At 35.9% G+C, this 26,263-nt stretch overlaps 1 protein-coding gene across 1 annotated transcript; it reads right to left on the bottom strand.

Annotated features, from left to right (window-relative positions):
* Positions 1 to 9: 9 nt before the first annotated feature.
* AP3S1 (adaptor related protein complex 3 subunit sigma 1) lies at positions 10 to 26,263 on the bottom strand. Its single transcript, XM_005142979.3, has 6 exons — positions 26,018 to 26,263; positions 23,780 to 23,871; positions 21,482 to 21,593; positions 12,966 to 13,037; positions 10,313 to 10,420; positions 10 to 1,286 (listed from the first exon to the last, which is right to left on the bottom strand). The coding sequence occupies exons 1-6, from the start codon at positions 26,084 to 26,086 to the stop codon at positions 1,158 to 1,160; spliced, it is 582 nt and encodes a 193-aa protein (XP_005143036.1). The 5' UTR covers positions 26,087 to 26,263; the 3' UTR covers positions 10 to 1,157.

Raw genomic sequence — 26,263 nt, 5'->3', positions numbered from 1 at the left:
CAGGAATCCTTAGGTATGCCAATGATATTTTTATTGTTTATTTAAACAGACTTGTACATCACACAGAACTTAAAAGCATGATTATAAAAAACAAGCACTACCTGCTTTACTTTTTCTTAAATCACAGAAGAGTAGAAGAGCTGAGCAACTTACACAGAGGTGATTGTATTTAGATTTTCTGAGGTCTTGACAATACTAAGCATCTTATAAATGTAGTTCTCAAACTACAGAATCACAAATATCACCAGTCACAGAGGCACTGTTAAAGTACCCTCATTTATCTTTCCAGAGTGCCTTTATCACCTTACTTGAAACACTCAAGTTTACAGTTCTGAGCTGCTCAATTTTCTCACCCCGTTGTGTACTTTTTACATAACACACAGAAATCTTCTCAAAACAAATCAGACCATCAGAAAGTCTAACAGATTGTGTAAGTATCTTCTCAACATCTATATGTAAACAGAAGTCATCAGATATTCAGTAAAGGCAATTTTTCCTTCAGAATAATAATGAACAGCTTTTGTGAGAAATGCAAAGAGGCAGTAAGTTCAACACAATATCCCCATGTAATTCCTTCAGAGATTAAGCTACAACATTAATGCCTGCTACAACAGCATTTATATATACTCAACTGGCTCCATGAATAGGAAATAACATGACTTATTGCAAAGAGTAGATTTTGGACAAACAGGTATTTAGAAGTCCAGTTTATTATTTTATTTGGACAAGAGTTTGATGTTCTCATGCAACATTTGCACTGAAGTCTTAGATAATCATGACAAACAGCAGAAATTGCTAAGGAATGCACTAATTATAGACTTCAGTGAACATACGAAAAACCTCAGCATTATAGGTTGTACAAAGTAAAGAACATCTTAAATACTTTCCCAAAATACTGCAGCAGCCGAGACACAGTGATATGCCTTACAAGGGCATAGGAATGTAATTTGGAAATCACATGGGAACTACCCATTTCCTTTAATTTCACAAACAAGACAAAAGCAACATTCAACTCCACACAGATTTTCAAATTATGTCTATACAGTACCTTGAATTTTATCCAAATAGCAAAAGTTAGACATGTTGTTTATTAAGTAAACAATTACGTGGTAAATCTCTGTTACATTTCTTCCCTGGTTTTACCTGGAGTAGCCATGTTATCTAAAAGAGGGCAGGTTTGGCACTTTTATACTGATGTCACCAATATTAATATTTCTTGGGATCTCTGGCAGATTCATATTCTTCACAGCTGAAACAGCCCGGGCTGGAGCTCCTGCTAAACCAGCCTGTGTATAAAGTGAGGAAAAACACAAGTCAGGCAAAGTTGGTCACAAGAAAATTCACAAGCAATACACACAGACAACTAACTTTTAAAGTATTTCCATGGTTACACAATTATAAAGACCAGATGGTAATTGTGTTTGGAATGAAATGGGTTATTTGAAAATATTAAACCAGAAGGAGAAAACAGGTCACACATTCCTTTTTATATGGTAAAACATGTAATGTCAACTTGATGGAAAAGTATGTGGGGGGGAACAGGAGGCTTATCCAAGCGTGTGTAACATGTATATTACAGAACAGACAATCTTGAGGTATATATATCCCATATGCTGCCTTTTCTCTTACTTATTCTAAGAGTTTACATGACTGACAGTTGATTAATGTTGGTTATAGGTTCAGAATATATAACCTCAAAGTAACAAGCTACCTGAACGTCAGTTGAACCATATTACTTATCTAAATGACTATATATGTGGGTTTATACATATATGGTATTTCATGGTTGTTAAAATGAAAAGGGTAAATACTTTGCTTTTGTGGCTAATAAAAAGCATGCAGAGAGATCATTTCTACAGACCAACTGGAGTAATCGATTATCCCACAGTATCAAATTAAATTCTAACGTACCTGCAGCCCCCAGGCACACTGGAACATGACAAAATAACTTGGTTAAGCCAAATTAAATGTCGAAGTAACTATTTTGTATTAAAGTCCTCTACTGTGCATAGTCTCTATTTAAAACTAGAGCCTTCCTGCATAAACATGCAAGTTTTTCAATACAGAAGGAATCTCACTTCTGACTCCTGTTTAGTTCTACCTTTTAGCATGTATACTTAACAGTCTTTTTATCTAAGGTATATTACTGAAATGCTAAGAAACAGCATTCAGCTGTAATGATTTACAGCTCAGAGTTTTGGAGACATACAGAACAGGATCCTTCTCTGTTGCTGCTGAAGATCACCTCTTCAAAACCTTGTTAATTCAAGGACTATTAAAAAAAGGCCTATAATTAAGTATTGTATTTGATGCTGTGTATAAAAAGTACTAGTTAAGTATGGAAATGTTTCTCCTAAAAGTTCAGCTTCTCTGTGTGCATTTAGAATTAGCTGTGTGATTTTACTTCAGGCTTTCCACAAAACAGTAAGCATAATTTTTGTTCTTACTGGGAAAAAAAAAAATTAAAAAAAATAAAAATAAATCCTGGAAGACTTTAAAAACAGTGCTCTTATTTGCAGAAAATGACATCATATTCTAAGATACCTGAATATGTAAAAAATTAACTTTTATTTTTATGTTTTAAAAGTAGGATTAAACTATTCAGAAAGAATAAAAACCCCAAAATTATTTTCAGAACTGCTATGGTTCTACAGTGTGGCACCTTGGAGGCCCAGTAAAAAGGAACAATTCACAACAAACAGGAACATGCTAAGAACTGGTTAAACAAAAGACTAAGCCTGTAGAAATGGTTTTATTGTAAGAGTGTCAAAGACTGAGAGCATTTGTAGATAAAACAATTCTGAACAAGTAATACAGCAAAAGAAAAAAAAATCCAGAAAAGTTTGAGTCATATTTTATTGTTAAATAGTGTCAGTATGTGACTACTGATTAAAGTATAACCTTTCCAGAGTCTTTATTTCCACTGAAATTCATTGCAATTACAGGGTATAATTACACAGAAGTACATCTGACTTCTGCTGTGGTGCCCACGTGCACTACTGCACTATTCTCCTCAGACAACAATTCTACTTTCCAAAGGCTGTCCAAAAATAGTATTTTCTCCCTTTTACTACTCTTTACAAGAAATAAATGTAAAGTCAAACTATCATAAGAATTCCACTTAAAATCATCCTTCTGTTTCCCTTCTCCCTTCAAAAACATAACCCATAGTCAAAGTAAAACCAATTAAAGTTTCCAATTTTGAACTAACCCTTTTATATCATGTGGAAAGGCTAAAGCAGCATAAATCCCTAGATTTTAGTCACAGGAGAATTCCCAGTACCAGGAACAGAGACCAGAAAACCATGAATCATCTATTACAACATCCCCCCCTGCCAAACCCTCATAATATGAGAAATGCCAGAGTTGGGTAAGGCACGCAGGAGTAGAGGAGAAAGCTCAGGAAACCTTAAATCTCAAATGCAACCAAATAATTTGCTCTCACTTTGGCCCTGACATAATCCAAATTATTGGCTCTCAGAAGTACAGACTAAGTAAAACTAAAAAGGTATGAAAAGGTATTTTCAAAGACTGTTTTTCCTTGGTTTCCCTTAACATCACCAAGTCTATCAGATTGTTCACTTTTTCATTTGCTGTTTCATTTGCAGTACCTTCATGAAGAGGAAAATCTGGACCTAACACTAGAAGTTTTAAGAAATCCAAGTATCCAAAATATCCCTGAATCTGCAATACCTTAGAGGAGCAGTATGAGACACTGCAATTTATTTCTATCTATTAAAAAAGAGTGCATAAGACACCAATCTGCTCAGCACTGTTCTTCTATATTTGAGAACTTGGAAATACTAGTGTGAAAACAAGAAGTAACTACTAGTGAAGAATTCCCAGATTTAAAAAAAAAAAGGCATTTCCTTTTTATTTGGTCCTATCCTTTAAATTCTGTATTCAGAAACTTTCTGAAAAATCTGTCAGCAAAACCAAAAGTGGGGCAATGTAAACTGTTTTCCACAGAGAAAATGACAATACTAATAAGGTATTAACAAAAGCAATGAATTGTAACTGAAACAATGGGAAACCAGGAAAGTATCTTAAGTTATGGACATGGTCCACACAAACAGGCATGGCTGGCAATTCAAGACAGAGATGCCTTCTAGGTTACTAGTATGGAGATTCCTTACCCTAATTTAATGGAAGTTTATTATTCTTAATGGACAAATAAAAGCTTTTATATAACTGGTCATTATTTTTACCTACCTGCAGCTATCCTCTTTACATAGACTTAGCCCCTGCCTCCCGCCCCAGTGGCATAGGATACAATGGAGACACAATTGAGAATTATTTAAAATACCACAATTGACAGGATCCTTCCACCCCCTATACAGTCACAGCACCAGTCACGTTTCATGAGGATATTTCTGGATCAGGATCAGCAAAGATCCCTGACAAAAGCATGATGAATTTCAGATTACCTCTTTTTTTTTTTTTTGACATCGGCATTATTTTTCACTATCGTATGCTGGAGTAGAGATTTTCAAACTATTACATTCTCTTCTCCTGTAATTCTCTATATTAAGTGGGTTTGTAAGTCAATATGCATAGCCAAATGTGATATATCACAACTAACATCAACCCTATCAAGCACAATAGTCACATACAGTATTTCTAAGAGAGGACAACCAGCTCATAAAAATGTCTAATGGATAAAATGACTGAAAAGTACTTAAACTTCCAAATTGGATAACTAATACATTATTTCAAACAAAATATAATTATACAAATACCTTAGCACTCCTTTTTAGCATGTCAACAGTGAACTAGTATGCAGTGTTCCATTTATTTATAATTTCTTTTACAGAAAGTGAACTGTGCTTACAAACACAAGGTTACTACAAGAAGTACTTCCAGCCCAGTGTGCCTTTAATGAGTTTTATAGAGGTACCTGATTAAAAAGCCATCACTGTAACACTGAGCTGGACGAGTTTCAACTGTCTTTTTTGTGAAGTAACTCAGTGGGTAAGTTGGTGAGGTGCAAAGAAAAAACTGCTTCACTTGAAAAAACAAAAAAAAAACAACCCAAAACAAAATATGTAGCAAGCTTTAAACATGCAGTGAATGATGGTTGTCTGCCACAGTAAGCGAATGACTAAAGCAAGTGAAACTTAAGACATATTAATAAAATTTCAGAAATACAGTATGAATTGCATACAGCTGGTATTACAGAACACCACATTTTTTGCAACAGCTGTTTCGTGTTCTCAATGTAATTTGTTATTGGAGGTTTGTTTTACTTTAATGTTAAAACACTGTATTAAAATTTTAGATTTGGTTACTGTAAAAAATGCATGTAAACATGCTCATATACTTTCAGAATGAAAAAGCAATGGCATTTACATTAAAAAAAACTATTTTAGAGGTTGAAATAGATACTTTTAATAACAGAATTTTCATTCTATTGGTCCTAAGTCTACCAACTGCCACCATGATCTGTTGTAAGTTTACTTAGGTCATTATTTATCACTACAGGAATTCATTTTCTTAATTTTTATCATCACCCTTTCTCATAATGCCCCACTAATAACACTATATGAAAGTGATCTCAGACACATTGTTTCACTCTTTAAAAAGAAATGCAGATCATTTCAAAAAAGCATTGCACATCACAGACGTATTTAATATGCATTTACAAATAAAAAAAATAATAGTCAAACCTCTATCCCAAACAACTCTACACAGAGCTAGCTATCCCTAAAATAAACATATAAAAATACACAGCCTACTGGAAAACAAAATAATGAAGGCTAACGCTTTGCAAAATAAGCCACCCTTTTCCAGGTATTTTGGAGGTACTAGGACCTTCTGCTGCTGGTGTTTCATACCAATGCTTCTTTCCAGAACAAGTATGACTTCAAAGCAGCAGGGTTATGAAACCATGAAAGGATGCAATACATAATATAAAGGAATGATCATGTCCCCTGCTTATGAAGTTAAATAAATGAACATAATTAGAGAAAAAACAAAATGAAGTCTGCAAGTATATCAAAATGAGGCCAAACAGATAAGAAGACTTAAGACATACTCTTAGGAATTTTAAAGCACTTGAATCACAAAGAGAGTAATGGATGGGAATGATTAATTGTTTGTTTGTTTTTCATTGCCAGACCCAAAAATAAAAAAAGAGTATGTGTGAGCAGAACAGAAAAAAAAAAGAAAATCAGCTTTGCACAAATAATAAAAAGAAAACAGATATCAAGCTCCCTACTGCTACAATGAAATACAGATTTTATGTTACAAGTGTTGACATATTAGGCAGAGGAAGGTCATTTGCTTGATTTTCTTCATGTGCTATAGCATACTTCAAATTTAGGAAAAATGTTTCATACTTCCCAAAACTATTCTTAGCTAGCACTTTACAACTTAGTGCTACTAAATCCAATTACAGAATTATAGTTATTAAATCTTGATGGCATTACATTACTTTATCTTAGATCATATAAGAAGAGCAAAGCTATTAATAAATCAAATAAACTTCATCTGCTTAAGATTCCAGCTATATAAGATACCTGTAGTTTGAATACACAGATACTTAAAATGAGTGGAAATTATTTTTTAAGTACTGCAATTAACATTGACTGACATTTGAACTGTTGAGCTGAACTAAATGTTACAAACAGCAAATGATGGGGGTCAATGACCATAAACAGAACTTCAAAAATACATTTTCCTTCTCCTTTTTCATTTCCTTGTTAATATTCATGTTCAGTGACTGCAGTTACCAAGATATCTTAAAGCAAAATCCAGGGATTCAGATTGCAAGGGCAGCAAATATACATCTGAAGCTGAGTACATGCTGACAGCCCTTCTCATTTTTTTTTATATACTTGAGGTTAGAAGATCTTTACAAATTGCACTGATAATTTTCTTCTGTATTCATAAAACTACTTGAGTTTGTTAGGTTTGGTGTTTGGTTGGGGTTTTGGTTTCTTATTTGTTTTGGCTTTGTTTCTTTTTTTTTTTTTGTCTTTTTTACCTGAAACTTATTCTGACACTTTCTCTTTGCAAACTGGCAAAAGTTCTTTGTTTTCATTTGCAAACACTAAATGGTGAAGTAAAAAGGTTTACATTTCCTATTTTAAGTTATCAGGTATAGAAGTCTCCCAATAGGGAAGCTATTTCTATTATATCATCACACCATATTTTGTTATCTGTGTGTTCAATTTTTATTTACATTAGTTTTGCCATTTTTTTGTAACTATTCACACAAGTTTATATTCCTTTGTTTCTTAAACAATGATAAAAAGAAAAGTTAAATTCTAAAATGCAGGAAGAGAAATAAAATAAAAAATATGATGTCAATGGAAAGCTAGTAAAATACACTATAGCCAATAAAAAGATGAGGGAACTACAAGAAGAAACTAGCACAAAAAGTAGGCTACAAGGACTAGTATGGGTATTTTTACACATAATTTTTGAGTCTGGCCTACATAATTTATTGCCTTTGACATCATTTTGCTTTCCCTTTTTGTTAAAAGTACATTTTTTCTAAAAGTCAGCAATACCTTTGTCTACCTGTCCTGTCTGGGAGACTGAAAGATAAAGGTCTGCAAGAGAGAAGAATGGAAAGAGCTAGAAAAGATCAGGAGGTTCGGAAAAAATGAGGTCCAACTTAAAAGTCTAAATCACACGCAGTTGAACACTCCAAATAGAGAAGAGGTAGCCCAGGTTTATCTATAATACTTCCAGAGGCTCTGGATAAATTCCCAATGACCCCTCTCCCAAAAATTCCCTCCCTTAATCACAGTGATCCTTCAGCTTTAGGAGGATTGACCAGAGATCCATTCACAGATACACACTAAACTGAAATGTAGGGAAATGCATTTAAGACAACATTTCTCTGGGTAGAAACAGAATTTATGTTGTAGCCCACCCAAGCAATGTAAAAGCTGGATCAGAAATCAAAGCTAGGGACTCCCTCATCATGGTTTATATAATTAATCTCTGCTGAAAGCATTAACAAATTTTTTGAGTTAGTAATTTTGCTCAACTATTTGTGAATTTATAAATGCATTCAAATTTCTTCACTGAATTCTAACTGAAAGACTGTTTAGAAACTTGATAACATAACTAAATAAATACCTGATATCAAAGGGCTAAATTCTGTATATTATGGGAAGCCAGGTAAGCACAATAAAAAATTCACTTCTGAAAACATAGTTCAGTTACAACTTCGCTAGCTTCACCATTTCAACTATAAAAGAAAAGATAATTAAACCTTAAAGCAGCTATTTGATGGATGCAAGACAAAAGTCTAACAAGCCAAACAGACAAAAGTGAGAGTGTTGTGGCTTAGGTGGCAGCCCTATGAACTACAGACTATATCAATAATAATTATTACATTTTAAAAAATAATCTCTTAAAGAAAACTAAGAAGATCCACTAGTTTTGATTTCTCACTGACCAGCATTCAAAAATATTATTACGTTATTACTGATTTTGATTTACACAAAATGGATTTGCTTGTATCTTGAAAATATGTATTTAGGAAAGACATGTTCAAAGACTTACAATCTTGATCAGAAAGACAAAAGCAAAAGAAATAGCAATCAGGAAATTTCTGTGAATATACATGAAACAAATGATTAATGATCTGAGGAAATAGTTACCAGGTATTATGAAGTATCTCAGCATAACAGTATCTCAACTGTTAAACTTGAAAAGAAAGAGTCACTGAACTAAGGAAAAGAAATTTGTGGTGAGCAGACTGTGAAATGCTCCACTCGATCCCAGTCACCAAGTGATTTAATTTATTACTGCTACTTCTTTACCTTTTATAATTCATTGCTGAATGGAAAGGAACAGATTGCTACTTGCCCTGCATATGCTCTGAACTCTACATGGGGGTTTTTTATATCTTCTACCACCTATTTTTATAATAAAAGTATCTTAAAGAAGAATGACTTACTGATGAATAATGGAAAACAGCAAGCATTGCAGCTGGCTGTATTCAATTGATGTGTTTCAGATGAGTAGTTAGAGACTGGTCTACAGTTGATTTAGTAACAGAATTCACATAATTAAGAATAAATACCTTAATTAAGTGCTTTCAGGTAAAACCAATATGCACATAATACATGGTAGAACACAGCTGCTCAGTAAGTTCAGCTTCTGGGACCCTATGTTACTTTTCCACCAAATAAAGAAAAATATATGTATACAGAAGTTATTAAAATATAGCAAAAAATTACAAGAAATAGGAGAAAAAAATTGCAAAATTAGGAGAACAGTATACATTGTACCATAAAAAAGCAGAAGAATTAATTTCTCTTCTTGTTGCACTAAAGTTAAAATTAGGAAGTTCTCTGGGTCTTGTCCTAAAATGTCACTTAGTTCATATTTATGTGACCTGCAATATTTCAATCTACTCAGCTGATTTCAGCTTTAGAAACAGTCTCCAATTCAAGCAAAGGTTTGTTCAGAAATCTGAGTATTACACTTCAAAAATCAGATGATGTGCTCTCCTGTGGAACTGCTCTTAGCAATAAGAATCACAAACTAAGAAAAAAGGTACTTGAAATATTTTGGCTTACAAGAACTGCCTAGTGATGTTAAAGGAACAGTAATATTCTGTCATAGCTAAAGTAATTCTAGAACCCTTTTTTAGTCTAAGTTTTCCTATACACAAATTCAACAACAGTTGAATTGAAAAGGGATTCCCACAACTTATGTGAGTAACCCCCACTCAGACTGCTATGGGCATACACATAGAGTATCACTTTCTTACTCGAATCTACTCAGCTAAAGACCAAATGTTCAGATTACCAAAATGGAAGAATTCATATTTATTTTGAAAGTCTAAAACTGGGCTTTAAATTCTAACTAGTCCACTTCAGTCCAATTTCTTATTTTTCATTGCAATATTAGTATTGTGACACTAAATGTGCTGCAATTAATTTCAGGTGCTAGAAACACTCTAGCAGACAGAAATATGTAGTCTTTGTATATACACTTTAGTTCTTTATCTATTTTGATTTAAGTGTTAAGAGTCACTAGTCCAGCATAGTAAATACACTGGAAATAAAATGTTTTCTTCAAGAGAAAGTTAGAGAACTACAGAAGTATGCCAATAACAATGGCTAACAATGCTATTATACACAAATAGCAAGAACTAAGCAACAGCAACTCTAAGCAATTACTTCTGATGAAAGATACAACATCCTAAAGATACACTGTTAATTTTCAGCCTTAGAAGCAATCAGATGTATATAGTTTACTACTGAATGACAATCAGCATCAGATAGCACGCATTTACTGCAAACATGTTTTTAAGTTTAGAAACCACACAGTGCTTAACTCTTACCTCAGATTTCTCCAGTTTATTTTGAGCATCAATCTGAGTGACAATTTCATTCATGTTGGTCTCCAAAACCATTCCACCCATGACCATTTCAGCCAATATATTATGGACCTGAAAAAGACCAAAAGAAAATTTGAAAGTGCAGTATGTTCTAAATGCATCTGTACAGATCATACCCAGATTTCTCAATACAGAAACATATATTCTGTAAGTCACTTACTGTTAGCAATTTACTTAAAACCATTTGTGAAAAACTTGATGTTCATTTCTCCAATATCTTCTTGTTCATAGTTCAGCTACAAACTCATCAGCTATACCACTTCGTTTATTAATACTAGAAGAAACTTTCACCTTCATCTTTCTTTCAGGATTTGGTTTCTATCCAAGGACTATAGACAAGAGTTCCAATCAACATCCATACCAGCAATACGTTTAAGAAGCAGGCTCTACAAGACTAAACAAACTGCTCACAAATGGATGTGTAAAAACTACTTTGGGCTACATCTATGCAGGAAGAGACATAGTGATGCTCACACACCACAGTATGAAGACTAGGCTTATAAGGAGAATTAACATACCTGAGCTACAACACAAACAGGGAGTTTCGGCTTTTAGGACTAAGGCTAATAACTGGGTCTCAAACTGTAGGACTACATAAGCCATCTCAGGACATTAATGAAAAGGGTATGTCTGCATAGCCCCCTTCCCTGCAACCCTGACATGGGGATGTAAGCCCTGTTTCATGAATCTCTGCTTCAAGAGTCTGCATTAGCACTTTATCTAAGACTTTTTTTAAAGGCATGCTTTCATATAGTTTCTCGTGAAAATCAAGAGATAATATGTGTAATATTTTAATTCCATTATAATTCTAACGACAAGGAACATTTTATTACTTTTATTACTTTTCTGAAATAAACACACTTTACAATCTGATACTTCAAAGCACAATTCTGCTATTATTTTAGATAGTCTTGCAATTTTCTTGTGGATCAAGGATAAAAGTAAATCTCTAAATCAAACAATTCTAAAGATGAGATGCAAGTAGTATATCAAAAACCACCACACTTCCAATTTTTGTGCCATACCTCAAAAACAAAATTGAAGAGTTGTTTCCCTGGTAAATCATTAATGTATTTCAGTATAAATATACAATTATTGTGTTTAAAGAGGCTGAAAACAGCTCTTCCTTTCTGCCTACTGCTGCTGAGTATAGCTCTAAGAATCAAATAAATACTTAGAAGAAAGAATAACAATCCTTATTTAGATTCTTGACTCAAGGTTTTGTTCATCTTTTATTTTGGAAATGGGCTGCTTCTGCTAACATATATAATTAGTATTTAGGCTTCACCTTTTTTTTCAGAGCTTGAAAATTCTAGCCTAAACATCTAATCAAATTTTAGCTTCCCTTTGACAAATAGTTTTCAAAAAGAAAATACCATCTCATATCTGATACAAAGTAAAATATTCTCCAGGAAATTTAACATGTTGAAGCAACTCCGTTCTCTATATTTTATTAGATAGACATTTCTCATAAAGTGTAAAATAATACTTATGTGAAGGAATGCTACTGAAGGAAACATGCAACAGAGTAACACCTCAGCACAGAAGATAATATATTCTGCAACTGAAGATCAAGATCTTTGCCACAAAATGATTGCAGTATGCTGGCCTTTTGCGCTCAGAAGCCAATGTATGAGCCACTAAAATTCTTCTGTACTTTAATATTTCATTTTGGAAACAACCAACATGTTCCAGCCAGACTGGAAATCCTAATGACTTGTCATGAACATGATATCAATTTAAACACCCACTCAAGGTCATTTGCATTTCACTGTCTGGTCCAGGTACAAACGCTTCTTCCAAAAGAAGTTCCTGATTTTTAAACAGAGTCAGCTCTAAATGGTTGTTTCAGATACCTAACTTGTTACTGTTTTCAGTTCACTTTTAGTGATTCATGTCTTACTTTCCTTTTGCATCTTTTGCTGTTGATGCAATGAAATTTTCACAGATGGGGAAAGGTGACTGCACAGAAAGGAACAGTAGGCACAAAATGCAACCAAAGGAATAAATTCTATATATTCAATTCTCGGCCTTTTAAGTTAATACTCCAAGAGGTGCAAACAACCTTTTAAATAAAAGACTACTTTAGTAATTCCTTTACTATTAGCATTTCTCAAAACTACCTTAATAAATAAACCACTTGCTCCTGATAACTGGGAATATTCAAACAAGACTGGTTCTGAATGGCTGAAAAAAGACACAATGCCTGTTTGAGATCTAGAAGTGAAAGACTCACACAGTATTTAAATTACAGAATCATAGCATCTGAAAGACAACTGCCAGCCGTAACTGGGAAACCCTGTAATAGTTTCATTTGTGAGGAATATAATACTTATCCATAAACAAAACAGAACAACTTATTTCTTGAAACTAAGTCCTACTCTGGAAATATTTGATGTCTCAAATTTTATAATTATATGTGCAGTAACACCATACAAATCTCCCATATTATTATTTTTCCTCAGAAAAACATAGGTTTCAAGTCTTAAAAATAGTATGTTGAAACTGTCTAGATCTGACAATACAATTGGACTCACTGCAGATTTGAACTAAACATTCTACTTGACAAGAAGTATTACAGAGTTCACTACAGTACCTTGTCTACATGGAAAATTAAATCCAGTTCACAGACATTTTCAAAACATTTGTCTAGTGTCTCCACAAATACCTGCAAAAAGGAAAAAAAGCCAGAGGTCAAACTTTAACAGAAACGCAATAGTTTCATCAGGGCAGATTTAGGGCATTAAAAGCATCTATAGAAATTATGTGGTTAACATTATTATGCCAACAGTATGTTCTCTGCACAGGGCAAAACTGTTTGCACAAGTCAGCTTATGTTACAACACCGCCAAAAATTAGTTTTAAACAATAAGTGCATCATCTATGCTACAATTCTCTCAGCTGTGATTCGAAATGTTCCTTCCCAATCCAACCCAATTATTAAACAAAAATCAGCTAATTTATTATTATTATTATTGTTGTTGTTGTTTTTAACAATTACTGTGTTGTAGGCATCTCCTGGTTAACCAGACTGCTGTTAACTACTTCCACCATACAGAGACACATGAGCAATAAAAACTGTCAGCATCATGCAAATTTGTCAGCATTATGGCACCTGGTAACATTACAGCAGCTTTCACCAGGTTTACAGACCTGCAGAATTCAGGATGAACCAAGGGAAAAGGTAGCTCTCCTAACTGTCTTAACATCACACCTGCTGATCCTGTCAGGCATACCACCATATAAATTTAGAAAAGTCCAGCAGTTTGTACCCTGGCAAATAACCCCTCCCTGAATCTAGAATATAAGCACAGAAAACGGAAAAATCAAAGCAACTGCTAAGTCTGGCCACTGATGATCTTTGCCAGATACGAACTGCACATTACTGGGCTCCAGGTACTTCTGTGACAGATTTTCTGGCACTCAGTATTGGTACACTAATTGCATCCCAGACTTCAGTTAGGCCTGATAATGAAAAAATGATCGTACTTGCACTTGTGAAGCTCCTGAATGCTTCACTCAACACAATGTCCTTGTGGCAAGTACTGACAATACCTTAGTCCTAGAGAGGTATAAGCACAGTTCCCTTTATGCAAGGGTAACTCCTATTCAGATGAGATGTCAAGATCTCTAAGTTAAACATATGCTTCATTAACGACAAGTAAGTAAGATGCAACTTGTGGGAAATTCTGACCAGTTTTGTTTCAGGACTGTTTTGTCACGATACGCATTTAATATTTTTTATTTAGTTGCCACTGTATGCCTTTTTTCCTTTTTTTTTCCAATATTAACCTCAAACCCTAAGGCAGAAATATGGAAGAATTTAAACACTTGGTCTCAATTCTCTCTCTTTCCAACATGGTTTATCAATCCCATCTCAGTCTTTGAGAGGAATCAGATTTCAAACTGCCTAGGCTCAGAGAAATAAGAATAAGAAGCCATGTTTTGCTGACAAAAATTATAAAATAGTTTAGGTTGGTAAAGACTTCAAGATCATCAAGTCCAGTAACACTGCCAAGTCCATAACTAAAACATGCCACTGAGCAGCACATCTATACACCTTTTGAGTCACCAGGAATGGTGACTTTCCTGGGCACTTTCCTGGGCAGCCTGTTCCAGTACTTTACAACCTTTTAGGTGAAGAAATTTTTTCTAATATCCAATCTAAGCCTCCTCAGTGCAACTTGAGGTCATTTCCTCTCATCCTACCACTTGTTACTTGGGAGAAGAGACTGATTCCCACACCTCACTACAACCTCCTTCTAGGTAGCTGTAGTGATAAGATCTCTCTGAACTCTCCTCCAGACTAAACACACCCAGTTCCCTCAGCCATTCCTCATCAGAGTTGTGCTCCAGGCCCTTCACTAGTTTCACTGTTCTTCTCTGGACCTGTTCCAGCACCTCAATGTCTCTCTTGTAGTGAGCGGCCCAGAAGTGAACACAGAATTTGAGATGCAGCCTCACCAGTGCTGAGTACAGGGGGATAACCACTGCCCTGGCCCTGCTGGCCACACTATTTCATCAGAAAGGAAGCCACTGGCCTTCTTGGGTGCCTGGGAACAAGCTCACTCATGTTCAGAGGTATCAGTCAGCACCTCCAGGTCCTTTTCCATGGGCAGCTTTCCAGCCACTCTTCCCCCACCCTGTAGCATTGTTGTGGCCCAAGGGCAGAACCCAGCACTTTGCTTCGTTAAACCTCATACCACTGGCCACAGCCCAGTGATTCACTGTCCAGATCCCTCTGCAGAGCCTTCCTATCCTCTGGCAGATCAACACTTCCACCCAACTTGGGAGGTGCACTCTACCCCCTCATCCAGGTCACTGATAAAGATATTAAACAGAACTGGCCGCAGTACTGAGCCTTGGGGAACGCTGCTTGTGACCAGCCTCTAACTGGATTTAACTCCTTTTATCACCACTCTGTGGATAAAAGGACTGCTTTCTATAGGCACAGATTAATGTCTGCAGACCCAGTGAAACAGGTCTACATGACATTAGCCATTTTCAGCTATCTACTTTGGATATCCATGAAGAAAGATTATTTCCACATCTGATCCCTGATCTCAGATCCCGCTTACATTTATTCTCCTGTAACACAGAGGACGATCACCGTCTGTTGTTTTTATAATTACTATTATCAAACTACATCTAACTGATGTTCCATGTGTTCAGAACAAAGATTATCTTTAATACCAAAATACCAATTCATAACTTAAAGTAGGAACAAACAGCATTTTCACAGGCAGATTCAAGACAGTAAGGTTCATTAACAGTTAAATAAATGAAAGCTTCAGTATAATTTAACAGAAGCACAAAGCAAAGCAGATTTTTCTTCTTCAATTAGTTGTTAATCTGTTGTGATAAAACTAGAGTTGTATAAAGAAGGAATGTGAGCAAAGTGAAAAACTTACAAGTTAAGCAGAACAAACTACACAGTTCACAACTATGTACAGCAAGACAAATGACCAGGATATTCTCTTACTTTAGTTGTACCTTAGGAGAATGTGGTTACAAGGACAATGCTGTTTGATATCAACTGCAGGAAGAAGATTGGAAATAGATTGTAAACATTATCTGTATCCACAGGTTTTAGTTACAAAAGCTAATAGTTTGATGACATTAAATATATATATATATTCTTCATATACATCACCAAGTTTGCACATGAATTTACATACTCATTGACATCCATCTAGCTCCTTAGAAAATAAATGAACATGTTAAAAACAAAAACTCAAAAACTCTCAAAAAAGGCCCTTGCTAATCTGTATTTAGTAGCAGCTTCTATGTCCCATATCAACAAGACAATATGTTCTATTCTTCTGACCTTCCTGCAGTAACTAGGTCTTCCTACCAGAACACTTGAATCACAGTTAAAATGATTACTTTTAAACCTTTGCCCATTACATAGTGACAACACAACCCGCTGAGTCAAGCCACAGATCTCTGCCTGATGAATGACCAGTAATATGTATCAATCATTTTTTTTTCTAAGGGAAATCATCAGGCACTGAGTATTCTTCAAAGAGATTTTTCAATGGTTAAGGATTTCTCACAGAAATTTCAGAAACTTCTCAATCTTCCATTCATGGAGAAGAGTTCACACAGAGTAATGTCAGCACTGACAAGGTATACACCCATTATGAGTAACTAGTCTTTAAAAGCATGGTCTGCAAGGTGAGCTAGATTTTTCATGCTAACATTCCTTAACCTACCTAATTTAACATGTCCTCAAATAATCAATATGGTAAATAAAATTCAAGCCTTCACCATAATTTTAGCTGAGAATCAAGTGAATTGCACACCATGGCAAGCAGTGATAGAATTTAAGTACTTCGGTACTTGATCCAGATGCTGCAGTCACAATATCCAGAAGAAAAAAAAATGATTGTTTTGGGACACACACACACACCCTCCACACACCAGTTCAAATGAGCCTTGTGATGTTCTTGGAAAAGAACCATAAATAAATGAGTCGAATAGCAGGAAAATAAGGATACATGGAATATACACACAATGTATTACTAGCTCCCCCTTGTGCTTAATTTTTTTAATCATAATCTTTCAAATACCCAAACATATCCCCATGGAAGTAAAAAGGGGTGGAGTGGGGGGTGAGGGAAACATAAGAAAATAAAAAGAAAAATAAAAAAGTGGGGGGAAAAAAAATTGAAAAACCCACATTTTTGTAGTAACTATGCTTTAATAAAGCCAGATACACACCTGGAGAGTAACTATATGAAGCAAAATATCAAAATTGTTATCAGATATAGACAAGCTCCTTATAGAGAGCAGTATGTCAAAACATAAAACACCATCTTTACCATGAAGGGCTTTTAAGGTCTGTATGGCTTTTTTGGTTCTTAATTCCTGCCCTTCACTTTTCACTGAAATCTCAAATAAATTAATAGTGTTACCTGAGAACTATTTAGTGATTTTTCTGCTGTCGAAATAGGTATCCCAGTCATATGCCTCTCCCTGTTTCTTACTGAACTTTCTTACCTTAAGAGGCTATATACAACTTTTCATGGGAGACTGATCTCATATTTAGTTGCTTATCAAGTCAACACGTCTTGGAAGTACACCAATGTGCTAAACTCCTAAAAAATGCGCAGTTGTTACAAGTTTTTAGGTCCCTAGGCTAGTTAAGTACCATTTAAATGTCACTCGATTTTTCCACATGGCAGCCTACAGCTAGTTATATTTTTGTATGTATTTAATTTCCATGCATTACAACCTTACACTTCACAGGCTAATGAGAAGAGTCTGAAATAACTACAACTTATGAATGAATTCGCACTGAATCCAAAAGACTGCAAAACCTATCAAAAGCATAGCACAAATGCTGACGAATCTCCCGTCCAATTAATTAAAAATAAACAGAATTTTGTGCTTATTAAAAAAAGAAAACGGACAATTATTAACAGTATGAATTTGCCTAAAATGTTCAAACACATTTAGTTTGAAGACAGTGCAAAATCTGAGGCAGAGTGTATGATTTGCAACACATACAGTGTATTCATTAAGCCTGAACCAAGATGACTTGTGAAACAGTTCTGACTTAATGGTGATGTAACAGGCTTTCATTTAAGTACCTTAAGTATTACAACAAAATCTTTATGCTGAAAATAACTGCAGACTGAATATGTAAGTTAAGCTACCATAGACTGACTCAGTTTACAAGAGACAAAACCCTTAAGTTCTGGGTTCATTTCACCAGTTTGTTTTCATGATATCATAATCTGGCCCTCCACATAACTACTTAAACAATTTGGTAAATGTATAATCTATAACAAATTCCAAATGGCTTACTCTTACCTGTGTTGGCTCTGAACTATAGTAAACAAAGAAGTATGAAAGTGGTTCAACACTTCTCAACAACAAAAAAAAAAAGACAAAAGGTTGAGATGTACTAATAAACTTTGAGAGCATTTTTCCAGCGCAAGATGCATTTAAATCTGATTGCTATTGCTAAGAAATTAAACAGATCCTTCTTGTGAGCCACACTGGAAAATGAAAATGTTTAATTGATCTCTGCTTACTTTCTACCATAATCAAACTGTTGAATTACAGTGACCTAGAAAAATGGGAATAATGAACAGCTGCTGGTCCTATGGTGAGACTATTAATAAACAAAACCATATGGGTAAAAAAAAAAAGTAAAGTATTTCTATAAATAGAAACAGCATTCTTATTATTTCTGATTCCTTCAAATAATTATACTGACAACTAATTAAACATTGGGGCATAATGAAAAAGATGATAAATGTAAAGACTGAGAGATTATAATCCATCAATGTATTTCTGGTACAAGAAGCAACACAATTTAAAGAAAAGTTTAACATCTCCCTAATGCAGAGAATTTGAGAGCTATAAAAATATAGCTAGTAGTAAGGTCAAGCAATTTGCTTCAACACCTTAAAGTAAAGTTTAGGTTACATTATGTAACTGGAAATAACTGAAAGTTACTGATGTGGTATTTTTAATATACCATAATGAATAAAATCTTAATTGAACTTGCATAGGGGCCCTGCAAAATATAACAGCTCAGACTGATTGACCCACATAGTCTTTCCTATCCTTATTATCTGATTAAATAAATTTATAATATCCATTTTATCTGAAAAACATCCCTAAGTTACATGAAATATTAACATGCTTCTTTTCTCATTTCATAAATGTTTTAGCACTTCCAAGCAAGAAGACACACTATGCAAAAAGCAACTAAGGAACTCTGTATAAGAAACTACTAAGAACAGTTAAGGCCATTGTATACTATGTATAGTAACTCAGTAACTCGCATTGCTCAGATATTGCAGAATGCTTCTATTACCAAAGGTGATACAAAGATCTAAAAACAGAGCTTCCTTCCCTGCTACCCATCAGCCAGTTAGAAAGACAATCTGGATTGGCTGTCCAGAAGGGCACTAAATACTGAAGAGCAGCTTTCAATACTAATAGGTGACCATGAGAAGCTATACAGATCAAAGAAGGTCTGCAGGGAACTGTGATGCCTTTAAGACTCACAGTGCTTTCTTCAGTAAAATAATCAATAGATACAGGCCCATTTCTTAGGATACCACAGATTTTACTTATGTAATAAACTAATAGCCTTGATGTGCAAGGTTCTGAAAGGCTTAGTAGTAAGTGAATCATGCATATACACCCAAGACGTGTGGGTGATGGACAGAAGTATTTAATGAAATGGATCCATGCGTTATCACCCTGGTCCGGCTTAAGCCTTGGGAGCTGTAAAGAAAATACCAGGTGCTGTTGCCCTGGAAAGGCTTACACCTTGGGAACTGTGAAGAAAACACCAAGTGTCAATGCCCTGCTGGGGCCTAAGCCTTGGGAACCAAAGAGAACAATGAAGGGTAAATATCAGTTTGCAAATCAAAGCAGGCAGTTTGCAAGGTAAAGCAGGATGTGCATCTCAAAGACAGTCCAAACAGTGTGAATATTTGTAACCCTTAGTAGTTTTGCTAAATCGGGATGATAAGGGAGTAAAAGAGTGGAAAATTACTGCTTAGCACTTAGTAGACTATAAAAGGGATGCGAGACACAAAATAAACAATTTCAGATTTCACCAGAACTGGAGTCCATGCTTGATAGGCCACAAAGGTCCATTTTATGTAATGACATACATCACATCATACTGTGAAACTATTTTTTGCCATATCTGACTACGCTAAAAATCAGTGAAATTGTTTACATGCAAAGTTGAACTCGGAAAATTCACTGGTATAGGAGGAGTTCTCTTGACATAGGTGTGCATATTACCAGGCCTAATTTTGTTGCTCCATTGATACAGACATATTTAACAGTTTAAATCATACCTGCTGTATTGGGAGCCTGGCAAAAGACATTATATTGAAGGAGTCTGTGATCTTAAACAGGACACGTCTGCTCTAAGAGGCTCAAGAAGCCTGTATCTTATTAACATGATCTTTAACTTCTGTCTTTGGGAAAGGTTGCATCAAAGAGTGGAATGCACTGATTCTGCTCAAGAGACTGTTGGAAGGTTAGGAGTTACTGATACACATTAACACTTAAACTGAGTAGGCACAAGCCTGTGCTGTGCTACACAAATTCCTTGGCTGCAAGACAAACTCAGCTAGCTCAGTGTAACAGAGGAGCCTGCAGGAAGCTCCTGCTTGGTACCAGTGACTGCACCGCTTACATGACCTTGTCTGTACCTCACACTGCAGCAGGAAGTTGTCATGAGAACTCCTTTTAGGTAAAGAGTTGTTTTCTTGTGAGGAAGTTATGCAACAGCTCAACCATTCAATAAAGGGAGAGCTTCTCTCCATGGACAGGATACACTCTGCGCAGCACACTGTGAGAAAGTCCACCTGGGTTTTCATCATTGACGCTGCATGAATATGGGATACATCAAGGGTTGTAAGATTTACTATCTACATCCCTATTCTTAATTCTGTTTTACTAAACAGTTAACTTACTACGTCATCTTAATTCTTATTGAGACTCAGAAAGAACCTCTACTTCTTTCTCCTAACTTCTCCTCGCCCACCTCTCAGTGCAGAACATATGACTAGGCAGCATTTCCTCTTGTTTTCTAAGGTATATCTGACCCAAAGCTCATAAGTCACAAGGAAAGTTTCATCCAAAGAAGTTCTGGATGTATTAATCCATTATATATTTGTAGTGAATACATATATATGTGTATGTCTGTGTGTCTATGTGTCTGTGTGTGTACATACAGACACAGAGAGAACCTTATCTATCAAGGTTCTCATAATCCAAATTTCTCTAGCAAATGTCTGAACTATACCATTTTTTGCCTGCAGAACAAGGCCTTGAAAAGCTGCAGCAAAAAATAGCTGCTGATTTTTCAGTCAGTTCCAAACAACCTGTTTCCTTCCTTTTTCATCAATATGGGAAACAACATTTTCAAAGACAGTCCAGAAAACAGAAATAAACATACTACGAAAAAATACTTTCTGATTGCAAACAATTTCATGTGTGTTCACAGTATGAAAGCCACCTTCACTTCCAAGTATCACAGAAAAAAAAACACAGCTAAATACTGAAGCTCTCAAGTACTTAGAAGTTCACTTACTAAAAAAACAAAGCAGAAAAAAAGAATCTTACTTGTATGAGGTCTAAAATGCCAAGCTCACTTTCTGAAGAATCCACACAGAAGACAAAATACAAGGTGGCATAGTGTCGGTAAATTAATTTGTTGTCAGATCCGCCTATTAATCTAAAAAGAAAAAAAAACAAGAGAGCTTAGTTAGCCTCTCAGGATAAGCTGGGCAAATCCTCACAATTATTCCAGTTAATAGCAGGCCTACTGTTAATGGTTGGCTGGAACTTTCCCAAATCCAACTGTACAACTTTTATTTTGCAACATAATTACATTGGAAGAATACTAGGTATCAAACAGCCCAAACTACATGTACCACAGAAGCAGTTATTGTTATCCATATGGATATAATTATATCAACATATGCACCATTTTATTAAAATAAATTCAAACAGATAATGCAGTTTCATTAAAAAAAGAAGTATTGAATGTACTTCCATTACACACTAACAGGCACTGTACAAGGATTAATCTGCTTTACAGATTAACAGAGCACATGTGTATGAATTCTTCTCTGCCCTTCTCCAAGGAGCATCAACGGGAAACTGTAACATAGACTGGCATTTGGATTACAGAAATAGCCTTAAGTCAGGTTTATGATCCACTTAATAACCAAGAAGATGTAATTCTCGCATGCCATAAAATGTTTGGTATCTTGAGAAATAACACTGTACTGCAACCAATAGTTTGTGATGCAGTGTTAAAGTCACAGAAGCAATTATGTTTTTATGGACTCAATAATCATCAGATTACTAAATAAGAAGAGGTCTGAACAGGTGTTTCCTTCACTCTTCTGCTATAGCCTTCCCAAAGAAGGTACATATATCATAAGATGTTAGTCAGATCACTGACATTTGCTTTGAGCAATAGGAGGCTCACTCAAACAGAAATGAAAATATTTTGTAGCTTGAGGCTTGTATATAATAATTCTCCCTTAATTCTGTACCAGAACTGAATCACCCATCTGGTGTATCATGTCTCATCCCTTTATCACAGGGAAAGAATATTTAAATAAATAAAAAGTATAAGAAATCTTTTAGCTCACTTTTGCTTCAGCCCATCGTTTTGCATTAATGCTTGGGTGAGGGCAGGGAGAACCCTGAAGAGCAAGAACTATGTTTAAGAAGTATCAGACAAAAATATTACAAAAAAAACGTGGCAGTGGAAATAAATGGCATATATTTGTGCTTTAATTAGCCAATTATTCCAAGTACTTCAGTTCACAGAGTTAGTGTGTACACAAACTGTTGAGCCCTTTGGGTAAAGTGCAAACCAAAAAGTGATCCCTGTCCTGGAAAAACAAAAAGTACTGAAAAAAAATATTGATATGGTAACTCTGGAATTGAGCAGTAGGAGTAAAGCCAGAATTGTGTCCTCTGTCTTAGTTTCTTTCTGTTGCACAGCTGTGATTTTTTTAAAAATGCTCCAAATGGCTTGTCTTTCACTTACAGAACTCAGGCCAGCATGTTCCAGCCTGAAATCACCTCCAAGAACCTAAAGACAGAATCAACATTTGCGCAGTTGGAAGAGAACTATTTTAGTTTAAAAAAATAATAAAATAAAATCAGGAATTGTCTTGATCTGACATGGTATAGGTAAGCATTTAACTGACTCAGCACTAAATTTAGGCATTAGCATACTAACTTTCAGTTATCAGAAATTTCCACAATTACAGTACTTAACAGGATATGACAATCTCTGTTTAAACTGGAGACCATGAGCGCACTGTATGAATTGTGACCACTCTTCCTAGAAGGTGGTTTTGTAACTATTTAATCTTGATGACGAATATCTCAAAATAAAACACTTCCATTTCAGAATTTCTTCTCTTCAACTAAAGCAAAACCACATTAGAAAACCCAGCATGATGATTCAAGAAAGAATATTTTGTGTGTGTCTTCCAGAGACAGAAGATGTGTGGCTTTCCTCCTACCTCACCCTATCTAATGAAAGAATCTTGGTTTCTGAATGGAGACCGGAAATTCCTGGCTTGATTTAGGGAAAATGGTTAGGTATCATCTGCCTGTTTCTTTGCCATCTTGTGTCTGAAACAATTATAACACTAGATATGGCACTGTGTCAGTTACTGCCCTAGACAAAGCAGTTTTACTGCCTAACTCATATTGATACATACATATATACATGTATAAGTATGCTTCAGTTAGTAAGGAATATGTATGTGCAACATATTAGTCTTTCTGTATTAAAATATCTCAAGTGATGCAGCATTTACATTAGAACTGTATAAACAAGTATATTACAATCAGAAGTAATCATATTTGCTAGCCAGCATTTATACTTACAATCCTCCTTCTAGGAAGTTACAGACATTTTCGTCACGTTTTGATACTAAGTGGAAAGTTTCTCTGATAACTTGTTGCTGCGTATCTTCACTCTATGAAAGAAAATACATTTTGCTATCAAGCTAAAATGGATTCATTAACAATGCACACCATGTACATCTAGTAAATACAACACAAAGTATATAGCACCCTCAAACCATTTCTGAAGCCTTAGATCTGCCAATTTACAAGCTGAATATCACTTATCATTTCAGCACAAAATTGTATTTTTGCAGGTCACAAAAGAATGCACTAGTGAGAAACAACTGTAGAAAAAAGTTACTGTTTTTAAGAAACTTCTAAAGAAAAATAAATTCTAAAAACAGTTCCTTAAAGTGAACAGGAAGTCTTCTCCAATATTATGAAATTTTTGTATCTCCACCATAGCCTGAGCAACTTCAGACATGCTTTGAAACCACTGTAGAAAGTGGATGCTTCCACTTGCAGGAAAAAAAACGAGGAGATTTGCCTCCAGTACTGGTTCAGTTGATATTAAAGTATGCATAAGTTTCAACATGTCCATAAATAAACCTGGCTCACTGAAGCCACACACAGAAAAAGATAATCAAGACAACTGTACCAGTCTCTGTGCACTACAAAGCTTTAGGGAAGTCACCTGATCACATAATTTCTTAGTTTCATGTGCTATATTTTTGTGAAGACATTTGAATGGAAATTGACAATAGAAGTTAACTGTTTCACACTGACACATGTTCTGTATACCTTTCCAAAGTGTTTCTTTTATTGGTTACTTCCACACTGAGCAAAAAAAAAAAGAAAACTAATCAACTTTTCTAGTAAGTTCCTGTAGCTCTGCACTGGAAGTGACCAAGAATAAAGTGGGAATGCACACAAGGGTGTCATGATTTTGGTTGGGATAGTTAAGTTTTCTTCTTAGTAACTGGTGCAGGGCTGTGTTTTGCCTTTAGTCTGAAAATAATGCTGTTAACACACCAATTCTTAGTTGCTGCTCTGTAATGCTGACCCTGATCAAGGACTTTTCTGTTAAACCATGACAAAAAGCAATGCTTATCATCAAAACTAAATATTCCATTTTATTTTTTAAATCAGAAAGAGTAAGTACAGAAAGACATCTGCTTGGTAACCCAGAACTGGGACAAAGAAGAAAACGGGTTAACAAACAAGTATTAGTATTTCCCAGTATTGCCTTTCTAAAGAAAAGGGATCAAATTCAGTCGCCCATAGCAACAACCTCTGTCAGTTACACTCCTCCAATTAAAAGCCTGGCTATGCAAACGGAAGTGTCAGAAGTGTTGCAGTTATCATTTCTGCTCCAATATGCAGAAGTAAGATACATCCCTTCCAATAAAGTTAAATATGACTTCTGTAATACCCAGAACTGTAGCCATAAAACCAAGTCAGCAATAGCACTACTGAAAAAGCATATTTTGTTTACACTATCTGGGGAAGCATCAGTAATTTTTTGTGTTCTAATGCCCAAGGTTTAATGCCCAGAGCTTAGTTTATTTGTTAGCAGATACACTACATGATAAAAACACTGCTCTAAATTTTTTTATCCTTGAAAGACATCAACTGTTTCCACGTCTCAACTCTCTGTGGCTGCACTTCTATTCAGAACAAGCCCTTGTGCTACATTTTCAGACCTGCCTTGCTACTTGCTTTCTCCCCAGTAACAGAAAATACTTTTCTATTCCATCACGTTTCTTTTTCATGTCAACTATATTTTCACAGCATTCTGAAAGCTTCCAAGGGAAGAGGCGCTACTTAATTAACTTGTGAATCCCATAAAACCCATCCTCGCATTTCTGACACCCTTGCCACAGCACTGATACATGCCGCACTACATTAGAGACGCAGATTAGGCTAAAAATCACGGCAGCCCAGCGCTTTCACAGATAAACTCAGAGAATCGACTCCGCATCTGAGCGAGACTCCCTTCCTCCACCCTCAATGTGCCAAAGGGCAATTTCCAGGAAAAAAAAGAACAGTGTCTGTAAAACCAGCTTTCGGAGTGTCATTTTCCTTACCAACAGGTCTCAGAAGGCCCCAGCACCCCCATCTCCCCACGCCCTGAGCCCTGAATCGTGGAGCAGCAGTCACCACGATGCACCCCAGGCAGCGGGGCAGGGCCGGGAGGGTTCCCGGTTACAACCGCCCCTCACATCTCTCTTCCCCAGCCCTGGTGACAGGCCCCACGCGGCCGCGGCCCGCCCGTACATAGCGCTGGTAGAACTTGGATAGCCGCGGCTTGCCGTGGTTGTTGAAGATGAGGATGGCTTTGATCATGGTGGGGCGGCGGCCGCCGGGCTCGCTGCCCCTGCTCCTCCTCCTGCCCGCCCTTCACGCCCCGCTCTCGGGGCGGCAGCAGCTATTCACACCGCAACACGCCGCCGGCGCCCGTTAACAGCTGAACGCCCCAGAGCCGCGCAACGTCCCGCCCGGTCACCTGACCGGAAATCAACG

The sequence above is a fragment of the Melopsittacus undulatus genome, chromosome Z (genome assembly GCF_012275295.1).
Source record: "Melopsittacus undulatus isolate bMelUnd1 chromosome Z, bMelUnd1.mat.Z, whole genome shotgun sequence".
In the NCBI taxonomy this organism is placed as follows: Eukaryota; Metazoa; Chordata; class Aves; order Psittaciformes; family Psittaculidae; genus Melopsittacus; species Melopsittacus undulatus.
Note: the sequence above shows the minus strand (reverse complement) of the source record. Positions and strands in the feature narration are given on the sequence as shown.

Bases quoted from the DNA above. Each gene is read 5' to 3' on its own strand.
- AP3S1 (XM_005142979.3), bottom strand. From the start codon at position 26,086: ATGATCAAAGCCATCCTCATCTTCAACAACCACGGCAAGCCGCGGCTA. The intron at 13,038-21,481 runs GTAAGATTCTTT...TCCTTTTTGCAG, and splicing joins GCATTTTAGACCTCATACAA to GTATTTGTGGAGACACTAGA. The intron at 10,421-12,965 runs GTACTGTAGTGA...GGTCTTTTTCAG, and splicing joins TAATTTTCCATGTAGACAAG to GTCCATAATATATTGGCTGA.